The 15,078-nt window shown below is 38.0% G+C and overlaps 1 protein-coding gene across 1 annotated transcript; it reads left to right on the forward strand.

The window, feature by feature from the left end:
* Window positions 1-1,106: 1,106 nt before the first annotated feature.
* On the forward strand, window positions 1,107-13,256 carry LOC136697042 (myosin heavy chain, fast skeletal muscle). The gene is made up of 40 exons (XM_066671924.1): window positions 1,107-1,447; window positions 1,672-1,884; window positions 2,232-2,375; window positions 2,469-2,625; window positions 2,758-2,785; window positions 2,905-3,016; window positions 3,094-3,186; window positions 3,288-3,351; window positions 3,499-3,597; window positions 3,696-3,799; window positions 5,077-5,215; window positions 5,302-5,420; window positions 5,512-5,661; window positions 5,763-5,933; window positions 6,019-6,325; window positions 6,450-6,520; window positions 6,660-6,747; window positions 6,827-6,944; window positions 7,033-7,156; window positions 7,450-7,586; window positions 7,675-7,930; window positions 8,004-8,246; window positions 8,368-8,544; window positions 8,637-8,782; window positions 8,883-8,973; window positions 9,053-9,442; window positions 9,672-9,798; window positions 9,884-10,002; window positions 10,216-10,412; window positions 10,503-10,686; window positions 10,772-10,937; window positions 11,025-11,149; window positions 11,238-11,546; window positions 11,634-11,837; window positions 11,924-12,049; window positions 12,135-12,305; window positions 12,404-12,508; window positions 12,589-12,684; window positions 12,787-12,918; window positions 13,161-13,256. The coding sequence occupies exons 2-40, from the start codon at window positions 1,684-1,686 to the stop codon at window positions 13,179-13,181; spliced, it is 5,811 nt and encodes a 1,936-aa protein (XP_066528021.1). The 5' UTR covers window positions 1,107-1,447; window positions 1,672-1,683; the 3' UTR covers window positions 13,182-13,256.
* Window positions 13,257-15,078: the final 1,822 nt, after the last annotated feature.

Here is a 15,078-nt window from a genome sequence, read left to right on the forward strand (position 1 = left end):
TCAATAGCAGAAAAATCCACAAATATATTTGAAATAAAGGAAGAGACTTACTTCAGAGTGTGCCCTTGATGAGCATCCAGACAGCTCTTAGGGGGTCTGGCTAAAATCTTTTATAACACTTTCAGAAATGGACTGCATTCTCAACCTCTGAGAGCATGATTTATATGGTTTCTATATCTGCATTAATTCCTAATGTGAATATTATACTAAGATATTGTGTGTCAGAATTTCAATTCATGAGCCAAGTCATCACAAGAAATACTCTATGAATTTTACCTGACCAGTCATCATTTGCCAAGTTCATATTACCTTTTAACGTTACAATTCACAATATTTTAGTCCGGGGAGAAAGTTGATGTAAAGTTTATGTAAGTGTACATTTATAAACACCAGAAGAATTGAAAAACTGTACTGGTAGGATAAAAAACTAATCAAATTTAAATGCTTACATATGATTATTGACCCAGAAGCTAATGTTGACATAACAATTGATGATTCTCCACAAAATTTGTTCTTATCAGAAAGTGGCACTTCAACAAACAGATCATGAAAAACGTCTAAAATGGTGGTATTATAAAATGCAATGAAGGTTCAGAACCAGCTGGCAATGCAGAGTATATTATTTATATCATGAAACATTGCACTGACCCTGACATAAAATACCAGTTACAAAAAGCAGCTTCTCTAAACATGATCTAAGATTTGTTCCCTGCCAAATCCCATTAAAAAGCACCCTCTTCTTGGAACCTTAGAATCCCTTTGAAAGTGCCAAGCATGCAAACTTAAAAATAAATCTAACTGAAAAATACACACCATTTGTGTGTCCATTAGAAAAGCACATAGCAACCTAGAATAAATATTCCCATTAACCACCAATCATTTCTAATATCCATAAAAGTATTATGACTTTGAAACAACTCACATATATTCTGAAAAGCTTAAGAAATCAACAGCATAAACTGAACACAACGAAAAAACTGAAATCCAAGTATATTACTGTCTATTGAAAATGTAAAAAAAAGTGTTATTAATACATGTAAATAATGAAGTTTTGTGAGAAATTGATGCAGAGCACCGGTATTTAAGAGTACAAGATGATACATGAGCAGAACTCCATCATTGCCACATAGGGAGGAAGAGCATCAAGCAAGAATATATGACCAAACATAGCATGAAACTTGTGCTGAGCGATCATAAATGAAACTATATAAGAGGCTCCTCCAAGCACTGAGGCTACCCCAGGACCCCTGCAAAGGTGAGGGGATGTTGTATTACTTTCTGAATAATAGCATGTCTCCAGTTTTTTGGAATACTCACTCCATCGTGGGTGATTGACATAATTTGTTTGATTAAAATTTATTTATTCTGAACTTTTCATTATCCCTTCTCTTAGAAACTGCAAATAGCCAGGCCTCTGTTCACAAATTCTACACTTGAGGACAAAAAGGTAAGGTGTATGTAGTGACATGCTCTATATGAGCTGACAGTATGTCAAAATGTAATTAAAACCATTTACAAAATCAAAAAATTAAAAAATAAAACAAATGCAAAGTTGTTTAAGAGAGAAAAAAGTAAAAAAATGAATAAAAAGCTCAGTACATGACTTTAACCGCAGGAATCGCACTACTGTGAGTTTACAATAAGTACGACAAACATTATTTGTATCCGCAGTAAAACGTCATCATGGGGGATGGAGAGATGGAGTGTTTTGGCCCGGCGGCCATTTACCTCCGCAAGTCAGAGAAAGAGAGGATTGAGGCCCAGAGCAGACCTTTCGATGCTAAAACAGCAGTGTTTGTGTGTGAGCCCGCTGAGATGTACCTGAAAGGTACATTGAAGAGCAAAGAGGGGGGCAAAGCCACAGTCGAAACTCTCTGCGGCAAAGTAAGTGGAAATACAAATTATTATATTTTCAAAATTACTAGTTTTAAAAGCACTGTTGCAGATAAACTTTAAAAAAGACACATGTAACTTGTTTCTTGCATGTCAGAAGTCATGTAAGAACTGTAATTTAAAAATTCAAATTTTATAATTTTACATTACAATGAATAAGATTCCATAATAATAATAATACAATTAGTCTGCTAAGTACGATTGTAATAACACTTCACTTCAGGAATGTGTATGGACTGCACAGAGCAGAATCTCAGAGTAGAGAAAGTTTTAGACCAACATTAATGTAAAAGCAAACTGTACTGGTGTGTAATTCTGTAATGTTCGTTATTTCACAGAAACTCACAGTTAAGGAGGATGAAATCTTTCCCATGAATCCTCCCAAATTTGACAAAATTGAGGACATGGCCATGATGACCCACCTCAACGAGCCCTGTGTGTTGTTTAACCTCAAAGAGCGTTACGCAGCATGGATGATCTACGTGAGTTTACTGAATTAAACTGAAAACGACAACTTTTAATTAAGTATTTATATCATAACGAACTTCTGAAAATGTTTCTGTTCACAATGTCAGACCTACTCTGGGCTGTTCTGCGTCACTGTGAACCCCTACAAGTGGCTCCCAGTATACGATGCAAAAGTTGTGTCTGGATACAGAGGCAAGAAGAGAATTGAAGCCCCACCCCACATCTTCTCCATTTCTGATAATGCCTATCAGTTCATGCACACAGGTAGTACATTGTTCAACAAGTTTAATTAAAAATGGCATTTTATAAATATTTACTACTATCCCCAACTGTAGCTTTAGAAAAAGTGCATACATTTGTTGCTGTGTACTTAATGTATCTCATGTGTTCCTACAGATCGTGAAAATCAGTCTGTCCTGATTACGTGAGTTCAGACTTGTATTGTAAAGCAATATTCCTTACTATTAATTACTTTCTATATTGTATGTATGCTCATTTGTAAATGATTCACAGTTCATAAAACTGTTCTAACTCTAACCACAGTGGAGAATCTGGTGCAGGAAAGACTGTGAACACCAAGCGTGTCATCCAGTACTTTGCAATGGTTGGCATGACTGGAAAGAAGCAAGCAGAACCTGTTGCTGGCAAAATGCAGGTCAGTAAATCACCGTTCAGGGTTCTGAGAGAATTTGTGAGTGAACACCTCACTGCAACAACTGCTGTCACCTCTAGGGTTCACTGGAGGACCAAATTGTTGCAGCCAACCCACTGCTGGAGGCATACGGTAATGCCAAGACCATCAGGAATGACAACTCCTCTCGTTTTGTGAGTGTTAACAAATAGTGCAGAATCTCTACAGAGAATAAAACAAAATATGAATGCCATGAAAATAGATTAGTTTAATTTAAACATCTTTTGACTTCCAGGGTAAATTCATCAGAATTCATTTTGGGCAAACCGGCAAGCTGGCCTCAGCTGATATTGAAACCTGTAAGTTTCAGGCACTGCTGGTTATTTCTGTCATTGTTCTGAAGTTTTATGAAGCATGTAGTGAAAATGCAAATGATCTAAAATACAATTGTAGTGGACAAAGAATTAGATGACCCATATACCATTTTATACCAATGTATGAAATAGATCTGCTGGAAAAGTCAAGAGTCACTTTCCAGCTGTCTGCTGAGAGGAGCTACCACATCTTCTACCAGCTCATGACTGGACACAAGCCAGAGCTGCTTGGTACGAAATCTACAGAAATGTCTTTCATACTGTGTCATTTCAGAGAAGCTGTAATATTGTACATGATATTGCATTTCATTTTATTATTTCTTACACAGAGGCCCTTCTCATCACCACCAACCCCTATGACTACCCTATGATCAGCCAGGGTGAAATCACAGTCAAGAGCATCAATGATGTGGAGGAGTTCATTGCCACAGATGTAAGTAAATGTCCTCTATCTCCTCTGTTGTAAGCAATAGCTTTAAGGTTACACCCACAAGTTTATGGAATCACAATAAGAGGAAGTGAACATAAGATATCTCTTTATACTGATGATGTAATTTTGTTTATCACGAAACTAAGTAAATCAACACCTGCTATATTAGTACTAATTAAACAATTAGGTGATATTTCAGGATATGTGGTAAATATGCAGCAATATTACTCCTTTGTAAAAATGAAAGAAGACCACCGTCTGAAGTGACACAATTTAAAATAATAGATCAATTTACATATTTAAGAATACGAACTGTACCAAAAATAAAACAGGTAGCTTGTGTTAACTATGAACCTGTGATGGAAAAATAGATGGATATCTCTACCCATCTCACTAATTGGTAGAATTAATATTCTAAAAATGAATGTTCTGCCAAAATTACTTTATATTTTTCAAAACATTCCTTTACCACCACCTATAGATTTGTTCCATATGGAATGACAGGAGAGCAAGGCTTTGCCTCTCTTTGCTGTATTTACCATTTGAGTCCAAATTTGCTATGGCATTACTGGGCTACACAAGTAAGGTCCATTATGTTTTATTTTTCAACAAATGGTAATCCTCACTGGACAGAAATGGAATCTCAGGGTATAAATTTAACTTTTCCCATGTATATATCCTCCAATACTATGAAGAAATTGTATAAGCAAACTAGTAATCCAATTGTCAAACACATGAATAAAATATTCGTTTAAATTTTTTAAAAGAATCAGAATTGTACAGAATTTTAGAATGTTTTTTTATCTAGTTCTCCAGAGAGTGAAAATGTAAAAAAAAGTGAGCAATATTTTAAAACAAAATGCTGTCTGTTTGTAAATTTTTTTCTTTTAGAATTTAACTTCTCATGTTTAGTTTACAATAATTGCTAGAGAAAAGTTTAGAAAATATAGTAATTTTGTAACAGATTTCTTTTTATGATTAAAAACGGGGTAAAAAAAAAGGCGTAACTTTGAGATGGCAATCTAATATGATTTTTCTCAGTATATGTGTTAATGTAGCTATAATAAGAGCTTGTGCAATAGATAAGTGCTGTAATTTATGAACACTAAACACAATGCATCTAATTATATTGCAAAGTTGTGTGTTGCAGTTCCATTGTAGTTGTACTGTATGTTAAATAAATACAATGAAAAAAAAAAAAAAGCCACTGAACTTCTACAGAGACTGTGAAAATATTTCTCATTCTCACTGGTCAGTCCAATATTTTTCTCTAAACACAGACAGCTATTGACATCCTGGGCTTCACGGCTGATGAGAAAATTAACATCTACAAACTGACCGGAGCTGTGATGCATCACGGGAACATGAAGTTCAAGCAGAAGCAGAGAGAGGAGCAGGCTGAGCCTGACGGCACTGAGGGTATATACAACAAATTCTTATGAGATTGTAAGTAATGTATAGACCTCCAAATAACATTCAATAACACTCTTACTTGTTCACTTCAGTGGCTGATAAAATCGCCTACCTCCTGGGCCTGAACTCAGCTGACATGCTGAAAGCCTTGTGCTACCCCAGAGTGAAGGTTGGGAACGAGTTTGTGACCAAAGGCCAGACCGTACCCCAGGTAATGTGCAATGGTGACACTACAAGAAGTGTCTAGGTGTTAAACCCTTAAAAATCAACAGACAATCAAAGCAGACTCTTCAACTCCACAGGTCAACAATGGTACCATGGCACTTTGCAAGTCAATCTATGAGAAAATGTTCTTGTGGATGGTTATACGTATCAACGAGATGTTGGACACCAAACAACAAAGGCAGTTCTTTATTGGTGTGCTGGACATCGCTGGATTTGAGATCTTTGACGTAAATAATACCTGAATTTAAGGTTGAAATGCATTCCTAAAGTTTTGTTACATTCATTTTTCAAAATCTTTAAATATCACATGTTATATACACTGTAACAGTTCAACAGCTTGGAGCAGCTCTGCATTAACTTCACAAATGAGAAACTGCAACAGTTCTTCAACCACCACATGTTTGTACTGGAACAAGAGGAGTACAAGAAAGAAGGAATTGACTGGGAGTTCATTGACTTTGGTATGGACCTGGCTGCCTGCATTGAGCTCATTGAGAAGGTGAGATTGCAGTCATTTTCAATTCTGTGTAACAAAGCCATTCCTACATAGGTCTGTCTAATAAACATCCTTTCCCCCCCATCAGCCAATGGGCATCTTCTCCATCCTTGAAGAGGAATGCATGTTCCCCAAGGCAACAGACACATCCTTCAAGAACAAGCTCCATGACCAGCATCTTGGCAAGTGTAACGCTTTCCAGAAGCCAAAGCCTGCCAAAGGCAAGGCAGAGGCCCACTTCTCCCTGGTGCACTATGCTGGCACTGTGGACTACAACATTTCAGGGTGGCTGGACAAGAACAAGGACCCACTGAATGACTCTGTTGTGCAGCTCTACCAGAAATCAGGAAACAAACTGCTGTCCTTCCTGTACGCAGCTCATGCATCTGCTGATGGTAAGGTCACCAAAAATTGTTTACTCTAGAAAGTATAAAAGATATGTTCAAGAACAACAAATATCTGCACAAAATGGCACCAATAAAAGTGACAATATTGGTGAATGATATTAATTGTCTGTAGATGCTGGTGGTGGAAAGAAGGCTGGCAAGAAGAAGGGTGGTTCCTTCCAGACAGTGTCTGCTCTCTTCAGAGTAAGATCACTTTCATTATACAATATGAAACGCATTTAGATCTTGCTCTATAAGTCAACAATAAGCATGGCAAACTACACAAAATGTATCCAATACAAAGTACCATGGCATAACATAAAAATGACATAAAATTTCACAGGAGAACTTGGGCAAGCTGATGACCAACTTGAGGAGCACTCACCCTCACTTTGTGCGCTGCTTGATTCCCAATGAGTCTAAGACTCCAGGCAAGTTCTCCTTATAGTTATTAGCATTGTAAATGTGAAGGAGATATAGAAGTCCATGACATAACTCTTATCCCTCTAGGTCTGATGGAGAACTTCTTGGTCATCCATCAGTTGAGGTGTAATGGTGTGCTGGAGGGTATTAGAATCTGCCGAAAGGGGTTCCCCAGCAGAATCCTCTATGCTGACTTCAAGCAAAGGTCATTTTCTAATTGATAATATTTCCAACACTCAAACTAACTGAAAAATAAAAATGAAATTGATACTGAATAATTATTTCCGAAACAGATACAAAGTCCTGAATGCCAGTGTGATCCCAGAGGGACAGTTCATTGACAACAAGAAAGCCTCAGAAAAACTCTTGGGCTCCATTGATGTGGACCATACCCAGTATAAGTTTGGACACACCAAAGTGAGTGATAATCCTAAAAAAAAGTATTTTCTTGGTTCATACTTTTAAAATAACTTTCCAGAGGTATTACAAATTTTTACTTGGAAAAATTAGCAGGTGTTTCATTATTTAATATCATTACATGTAAGTTCAAGTGGTGGCGTGCACATCATAAAACAAATTCAGATTTCCATACACTAGAGAACTAAATTCTATGCTCGCAAAAATCTATTTTGAATACCTGCAGTGTAAAAGAATATGCAATGCAAACACGTAGGTGCACAGTTAACTGGGAAAAATTTTATTGTTTGTAGGTGTTCTTCAAAGCTGGTCTGCTGGGTACCCTTGAGGAGCTGCGAGATGAGAAACTAGCAAATCTTGTCACAATGACTCAAGCCTTGTGCCGTGGCTACCTTATGAGGAGAGAGTTTGTCAAGATGATGGAGAGGAGGTATCTTATGTTTAGATTATGATGTTGTGAAATAACAAACTTTAAGGTGATGAAGCTGCATATTAAACTGGTACATCCTGAACTGCAGAGAGTCCATCTACTCCATCCAATACAACATCCGCTCATTCATGAATGTGAAACACTGGCCATGGATGAAGCTGTACTTCAAGATCAAGCCTCTTCTGAAGAGTGCAGAGACTGAGAAAGAAATGGCTTCTATGAAAGAGAACTTTGAGAAAATGAAGGAGGATCTGGCAAAGGCACTGGCCAAGAAGAAAGAGCTTGAGGAGAAGATGGTATCCATTCTTCAGGAGAAAAATGACCTGCAACTCCAAGTAGCATCTGTAAGTATTCAAAGATGATTACATTACATTCGAGTAATTATTGAACATATTTAAAACTATGTCTCATTGACAGGAATCTGAGAGCCTCTCTGATGCTGAGGAAAGGTGTGAGGGGCTCATCAAGAGCAAGATCCAGTTGGAAGCCAAACTCAAAGAGACAAACGAGAGACTGGAGGATGAAGAGGAAATTAATGCTGAGCTGACCGCCAAGAAGAGGAAATTGGAGGATGAGTGCTCTGAGCTGAAGAAAGACATTGATGATCTGGAGCTCACCTTGGCTAAAGTGGAGAAGGAGAAACATGCCACTGAGAACAAGGTTAAAATCTAAAACATACAACTGTAGTCAGTGGATGTTTATTCTCCACAAATATGCAATTTTACATTAAGACAAAGCAACATTTGCTTTTTTCATAAGATAAAAAAATTTTGTCACACAGGTGAAGAACTTGACTGAGGAGATGGCCTCTCAGGATGAGTCTGTTGCCAAACTCACCAAAGAGAAGAAAGCTCTCCAAGAGGCACACCAGCAAACTCTTGATGACCTCCAGGCAGAGGAAGACAAAGTCAACACTCTGACCAAAGCCAAGACCAAGCTTGAACAACAAGTGGATGATGTAAGATCTTGTAGAACATTTTCTATGAGAAAAAAATAATTATATTGCCTATATTTGCCATTCTAAAAATTGCTGGTTTCTATAAATTACAGCTTGAAGGTTCACTGGAGCAAGAGAAGAAACTCCGTATGGACCTTGAGAGAGCCAAGAGGAAGCTTGAGGGAGACCTGAAACTGGCCCAGGAGTCTATAATGGACCTGGAGAATGAGAAGCAGCAGTCTGACGAGAAGATCAAAAAGTATACTGCTACTCATAAAACATAACACATAATTGGACGAATTACATGTCAGTCTATGGAAACAAGAAAAAATCTTATCCCTGCTCTGTTTCCTTTACAGGAAGGATTTTGAAATCAGCCAACTTCTGAGCAAGATTGAGGATGAACAGTCCTTGGGTGCTCAGCTTCAGAAGAAGATTAAGGAGCTCCAGGTAATTAATTGCTGCAAACTCTATTGTGCATTACCACATTTAATGGAGCACATAGGCCTAATACATGTATCTCTATCAGGCTCGTATTGAGGAGCTGGAGGAGGAAATCGAGGCTGAGCGTGCAGCTCGTGCTAAAGTTGAGAAGCAGAGAGCTGATCTCTCCAGAGAACTGGAAGAGATCAGTGAGAGGCTGGAGGAAGCTGGTGGTGCCACTGCTGCTCAGATTGAGATGAATAAGAAGCGAGAGGCTGAGTTCCAGAAACTGCGACGGGATCTGGAAGAGTCCACTCTGCAGCATGAAGCCACTGCTTCTGCCCTCCGCAAGAAACAAGCGGATAGTGTTGCTGAGCTCGGAGAGCAGATTGACAACCTTCAGAGGGTCAAACAGAAGCTGGAGAAGGAGAAGAGTGAATACAAGATGGAGATAGATGACTTGTCTAGTAACATGGAAGCTGTGGCCAAAGCAAAGGTCTGTTTATGTTATATACTAAAAACAGAAAATGAGAAATTAATTGAAGGTATACAAGAGGTTGGATGAAATATCACATAAATACCACTTAAAAAACAGTTCCCTTTTAGAATCAGTGATTCAGACGACACGTTGAATGGGATGGAGGTGTTGTGTATTAGATAAAATATAAATATCTTTTATTTGTGGCCAGTAAATCCATTACATATTTTGTTGCTTATATTTCTAGGCAAATCTGGAGAAGATGTGTCGTACACTTGAGGACCAGTTGGGTGAACTCAAAGCTAAAAATGATGAGCATGTCCGTCAGCTGAACGACCTGAGTGCACAAAGAGCCCGGCTGCAGACTGAGAATGGTAATTAAAGCCAGGTCAACTAAACAGGTAAAAACAAACAATGATATTGCTTAACGTTCCTCAAATAATCCATACCTTTTCCAAGGTGAATTTGGCCGTCAGCTGGAGGAGAAAGAAGCTCTTGTTTCTCAGCTGACCAGAGGAAAACAAGCTTACACACAGCAGACTGAGGAACTCAAGAGACAAATTGAAGAGGAAGTAAAGGTAGCATCAAAAAGAAAGTGCTTCATACAAAACGATTTGAAACAAATGAATATACTACATAAAGTTTCCAACATATATGCTACATCTGCAATACTAGCAAGCGCCTATATGAATTTAACTATTCATATATAATATTTTTTGAATATTATTATTATTATTATTATTATTATTATTTATGTTATTATTATACATGTTTTTATTATTACTTTTTAGGCCAAGAACGCCCTGGCTCATGCTGTCCAATCAGCTCGTCATGACTGTGACTTGCTCAGAGAGCAGTTTGAGGAAGAGCAGGAGGCCAAGGCTGAGCTACAACGTGGAATGTCCAAGGCCAACAGTGAGGTGGCTCAGTGGAGAACCAAATATGAGACAGATGCCATCCAGCGTACTGAGGAGCTTGAGGAGGCAAAGTAAGCTAAGTCTGAACAGTGTCATAAAGTAAACATATTTTATACAGTTCCCAGATATAGACATTAAGTTACATAAATTGGTCTCCTCAGAAAAAAGCTTGCCCAGCGTCTACAGGATGCTGAGGAATCTATTGAAGCTGTGAATTCCAAGTGTGCCTCTCTGGAGAAGACCAAACAGAGACTGCAGGGTGAAGTAGAGGACCTCATGATTGATGTTGAGAGAGCCAATTCTCTGGCCGCCAATCTTGACAAGAAACAAAGAAACTTTGATAAGGTGATTTGCTGGCTGACACTGGTTCACAGAATGACACTTAACTGGTTCAGTGGAAGTGATGTTTATATTCATTCAACCTTTTCAGGTGTTGGCAGAATGGAAGCAGAAGTATGAGGAAGGTCAGGCTGAGTTGGAGGGAGCACAGAAAGAGGCTCGCTCTCTCAGCACTGAGCTCTTTAAGATGAAGAACTCATATGAGGAAGCCCTTGACCAGTTAGAGACCCTCAAGAGAGAGAACAAGAATCTGCAGCGTATGTTACTTAACATTTACAGTAAGCACATACACATATTAGTGGATAAAATAAAAAAAAATCTTTAATTTCTAATCCTTTCTGCAGAGGAGATCTCTGACCTGACTGAACAGATTGGAGAAACTGGAAAGACCATCCATGAGCTGGAGAAGGCAAAGAAGACTGTGGAAACTGAGAAATCAGAAATCCAGACTGCTCTTGAAGAAGCTGAGGTAACACCATATATAAATCTCACCAAGTAAGAATAAAAAATTGTCTTCTTACTATATTGTTTAACATTATGTGCCCATAAATCCTCAGGGCACACTTGAGCATGAAGAGTCCAAGATCCTTCGTGTCCAGCTTGAGCTTAACCAGGTGAAGGGTGAGGTTGACAGAAAACTGGCTGAGAAGGATGAGGAGATGGAGCAGATCAAGAGGAACAGCCAGAGGGTGATTGAGTCCATGCAGAGCACTCTGGACGCTGAGGTCAGAAGCAGAAATGATGCCCTGAGAGTGAAGAAGAAAATGGAGGGAGATCTGAATGAGATGGAGATTCAACTGAGCCACGCAAACCGCCAGGCTTCTGAGGCCCAGAAACAGCTCAGGAATGTCCAAGGACAGCTCAAGGTAAACCTTCAGCGTTTTCTTCATTGCTCCATTTTATAAAGTTCTATAGTTCTAGAATTGTAATAACTGTGACTCACTTCACACAAGGATGCACAAGTGCACCTTGATGAGGCTGTCAGAGGACAGGAAGACATGAAGGAGCAGGTGGCCATGGTGGAGCGCAGGAATAACCTGATGCTGGCAGAGATTGATGAGCTCAGATCTGCACTGGAGCAGACAGAGAGAGGCCGCAAAGTGGCTGAACAGGAGCTGGTGGATGCCAGTGAGCGTGTGGCACTGCTGCACTCTCAGGTATGTCCTGATAGATTTTGAGTTTGCTGTACCTTTTACATTCCTTAGCAAATCACCTTATCATCTTTTCTGTTCTCTTTCAACAGAATACCAGCCTGATCAACACCAAGAAGAAACTTGAGGCTGATCTGGTGCAGATCCAAGGTGAGGTGGATGACACAGTCCAGGAGGCAAGAAATGCTGAAGAGAAGGCCAAGAAGGCCATCACTGATGTGAGTGTTCACCTGCATAGATAATTTACCTATATAAATAATAATGAAAAATCCTCAACCAAAATGTCCATGGCCCATATACTAGGCGGCCATGATGGCAGAGGAGCTGAAGAAGGAACAGGACACCAGTGCTCACCTGGAGAGAATGAAGAAGAACCTTGAGGTTACAGTCAAAGATCTGCAGCATCGTCTGGATGAGGCTGAGAACCTTGCCATGAAGGGTGGAAAGAAGCAGCTCCAGAAACTGGAGTCTAGGGTATGCTACAGTCTTTAAATTGAAATGTAATTTTAGTACATTAGTTTAGATTTCTTCAACTGATCAGTTCTAATTTAACATGATATACTTTGTTACAGGTCCGTGAACTGGAGGCTGAGGTTGAAGGTGAGCAGAGACGCAGCACTGATGCTGTTAAAGGCGTCCGCAAATACGAGAGGAGAGTGAAAGAACTCACTTACCAGGTAAACAATAACTCAGTAACGTAAAGAGTATAAGATAATTAATTATGAAGCAAGCAAGTCTACAGAAACAAATTTTTCAGACTGAGGAAGACAAGAAGAATGTGAACAGACTGCAGGATCTGGTGGACAAGCTGCAGCTCAAAGTGAAGGCCTACAAGAGACAGGCTGAAGAAGCTGTGAGTGTGCCTTTACAGAACTGGACATGCATTGCAAAAATGACATGCAGATATTGCTCCTTTATTAAGAAACCTAAAATGGCTGACGTTTTTCACTGACAGGAGGAGCAGGCCAACACACACCTCTCCAGGTTCAGGAAGGTACAGCATGAGATGGAGGAAGCTCAGGAGCGTGCTGACATCGCTGAGTCCCAGGTCAATAAGCTGAGAGCCAAGAGTAGAGAGGCTGGAAAGGTAAATGTTCGTAATTCAATCAATGTTTGTATTATTAAATATTAGTATTAATAATAATCATTAACATGTAATAAAATATTAGAAACAAATAATCTTCAATTACCAGAAATTGGCGTTCTTTCAAATGATCTCACTTGTCACTGCTGTTTTACACTATTAAAACAACGTTAAAAAGAAATCAGCACAAAATAAGAGGTAAAGTATACTGTTTATTTACTAATGATGTAACCATTATTTTTTAGGGCAAGGACGTAGCAGAATGAAGGATGAAGACCATATCTGAAATTAACAAGTAATCACATGTAATATGCATTCTTGTTAATTTTGTTATTTCAGTACAATAAAATTGAAATCAAGAGAATCAAGCATTGCCATTTTTGTCACTTGAATTAAAATGGTGCTTCATTTGTATCTGTAAAATCATCATTCAGCAGCTCAAAGAAAATTTTCTAGAGCACAAAGTGCAAATAAAAAAAACAAAACACAGAGATCACCATTTTTCAAAACTGCAAAGCTACCACACGTTTTACATACAATGAACTGGAAATGTGAGAAACACAAAGGAGTTTTAAGAAGTAAGGCCCTTGGGAAAAGAAAATCCTGTTTAAGATTCAAAGTGTAAGATATTACACATGAAACACTGGTCACACCGAGTCGGCTTACAGGCTTTCCATACCTAGATGAAGTGTAGACTCTGGAGTTGCTTTATACAAACACCATGTTATTCTTTATTCGATTTGACCTTTATTACAAGCACTAACAAAATCAAAATTCTATACATGTAAATTATGTTATTTTAAAATGAGTTACATTTTACATTTAAGTGTAATAAATATATTACATCATGAGTCCATCTAATATTAAATTTGTTGTTTTTTATGTATAACATATTTTGACAGAATGTTTTAAACAAGAATTTAAAAATCAATCAAAAAATTTAAATCTAAGCAAGAGGCAATTGGTGTTCTTTCTTCTCTTCAACAACCCAAACACAATATTCCAACATTTCAAAAGAAATTCATATTAAGCAGGTTTTTATTGTACTTGTGATACTACATAAATACTACATTCATTCATTCATTCATTATCTGTAAGCGCTTATCCAGTTCAGGGTCGCAGTGGGTCCAGAGCCTACCTGGAATCATTGGGCGCAAGGCGGGAATACACCCTGGAGGGGGCCCCAGTCCTTCTAAATACTACATAAATCTTTTAAACAAAATGAAAAAAAATCCATCTTTAAATACATCTTAACTCTATGTGGACAAATCATAAACTAATATAGTAATTACATGTGGACAAATTATGAACTGATAAAGTAACTATACATGGACAAATCATGAACTGATAAAATAACTGTATACATGAACAAATCATAAACCAATATAGTAACTATATGTGGACAAATCATTAAGTAATATAGTAATTACATGTGGACAAATTATGAAGTGATAAAGTAACTATACATGGACAAATCACTAACAGACGTTGACGATTTGACGATAGAGTACTCAGGCAAAACTCTGAATCTGGTGTGCACTGTGTCTGTATTCTGGGATAACTTTGCCCCAGGCATCACAAGTTTTCAGCATGAAAATTGAACCGCTTCTGTTTCTATGCAGATTCTTCGAGGTAAGTCAGTTAACTAGCATCCACACAACAGCACACTTGCGTTCTCCAACATCAAATATTAAGCAATTGATGCCATGTTTCCAGTAAAATTTAAAATACAAAATAATTTCAGGCCAGGCTAAATCTTGTTTTCCTTATAGGGGGAGACTAGTACTGTCTATTGGGGGTGTATTTGTGCTGGCCCAAAGTGATAAATGACCTCAAATTCCCTCCAGAATCTCAGCCTCACATTTCTTTTGTTGTGCACAATTGCTCAATATGACATGTTTCCAGTCTAAGATTGAATTGAAACTTTTTCCTAGAACCAATTTCTCAGCTTATTTCATGTCAAAAATGTCTTAATATGACTTGTTTATATGGACACTTGCATTGTCCAAACCTGATCTTCAACACAGTCCCACAGTTTAATTTGACTGGTCAATACAAAAAAATAAATAAATTTAAATCAAACCATTTAAAATATTTATGTATTTTAAACTGCAGAGAATGAAATAAACAGCTATTAAGTACAGGAAGAAAGGAAAATTTTTT

Source organism: Hoplias malabaricus, chromosome 5, assembly GCF_029633855.1.
Source record: "Hoplias malabaricus isolate fHopMal1 chromosome 5, fHopMal1.hap1, whole genome shotgun sequence".
NCBI lineage: Eukaryota > Metazoa > Chordata > Actinopteri > Characiformes > Erythrinidae > Hoplias > Hoplias malabaricus.

Excerpts from the sequence above, each read along its gene's own strand:
- LOC136697042 (XM_066671924.1), top strand. The coding sequence starts at position 1,684 with ATGGGGGATGGAGAGATGGAGTGTTTTGGCCCGGCGGCCATTTACCTC. Across the intron at positions 6,326-6,449 it reads AGCTCATGCATCTGCTGATG|ATGCTGGTGGTGGAAAGAAG; the intron begins GTAAGGTCACCA and ends AATTGTCTGTAG. Across the intron at positions 9,443-9,671 it reads AAGCTGTGGCCAAAGCAAAG|GCAAATCTGGAGAAGATGTG; the intron begins GTCTGTTTATGT and ends TTATATTTCTAG.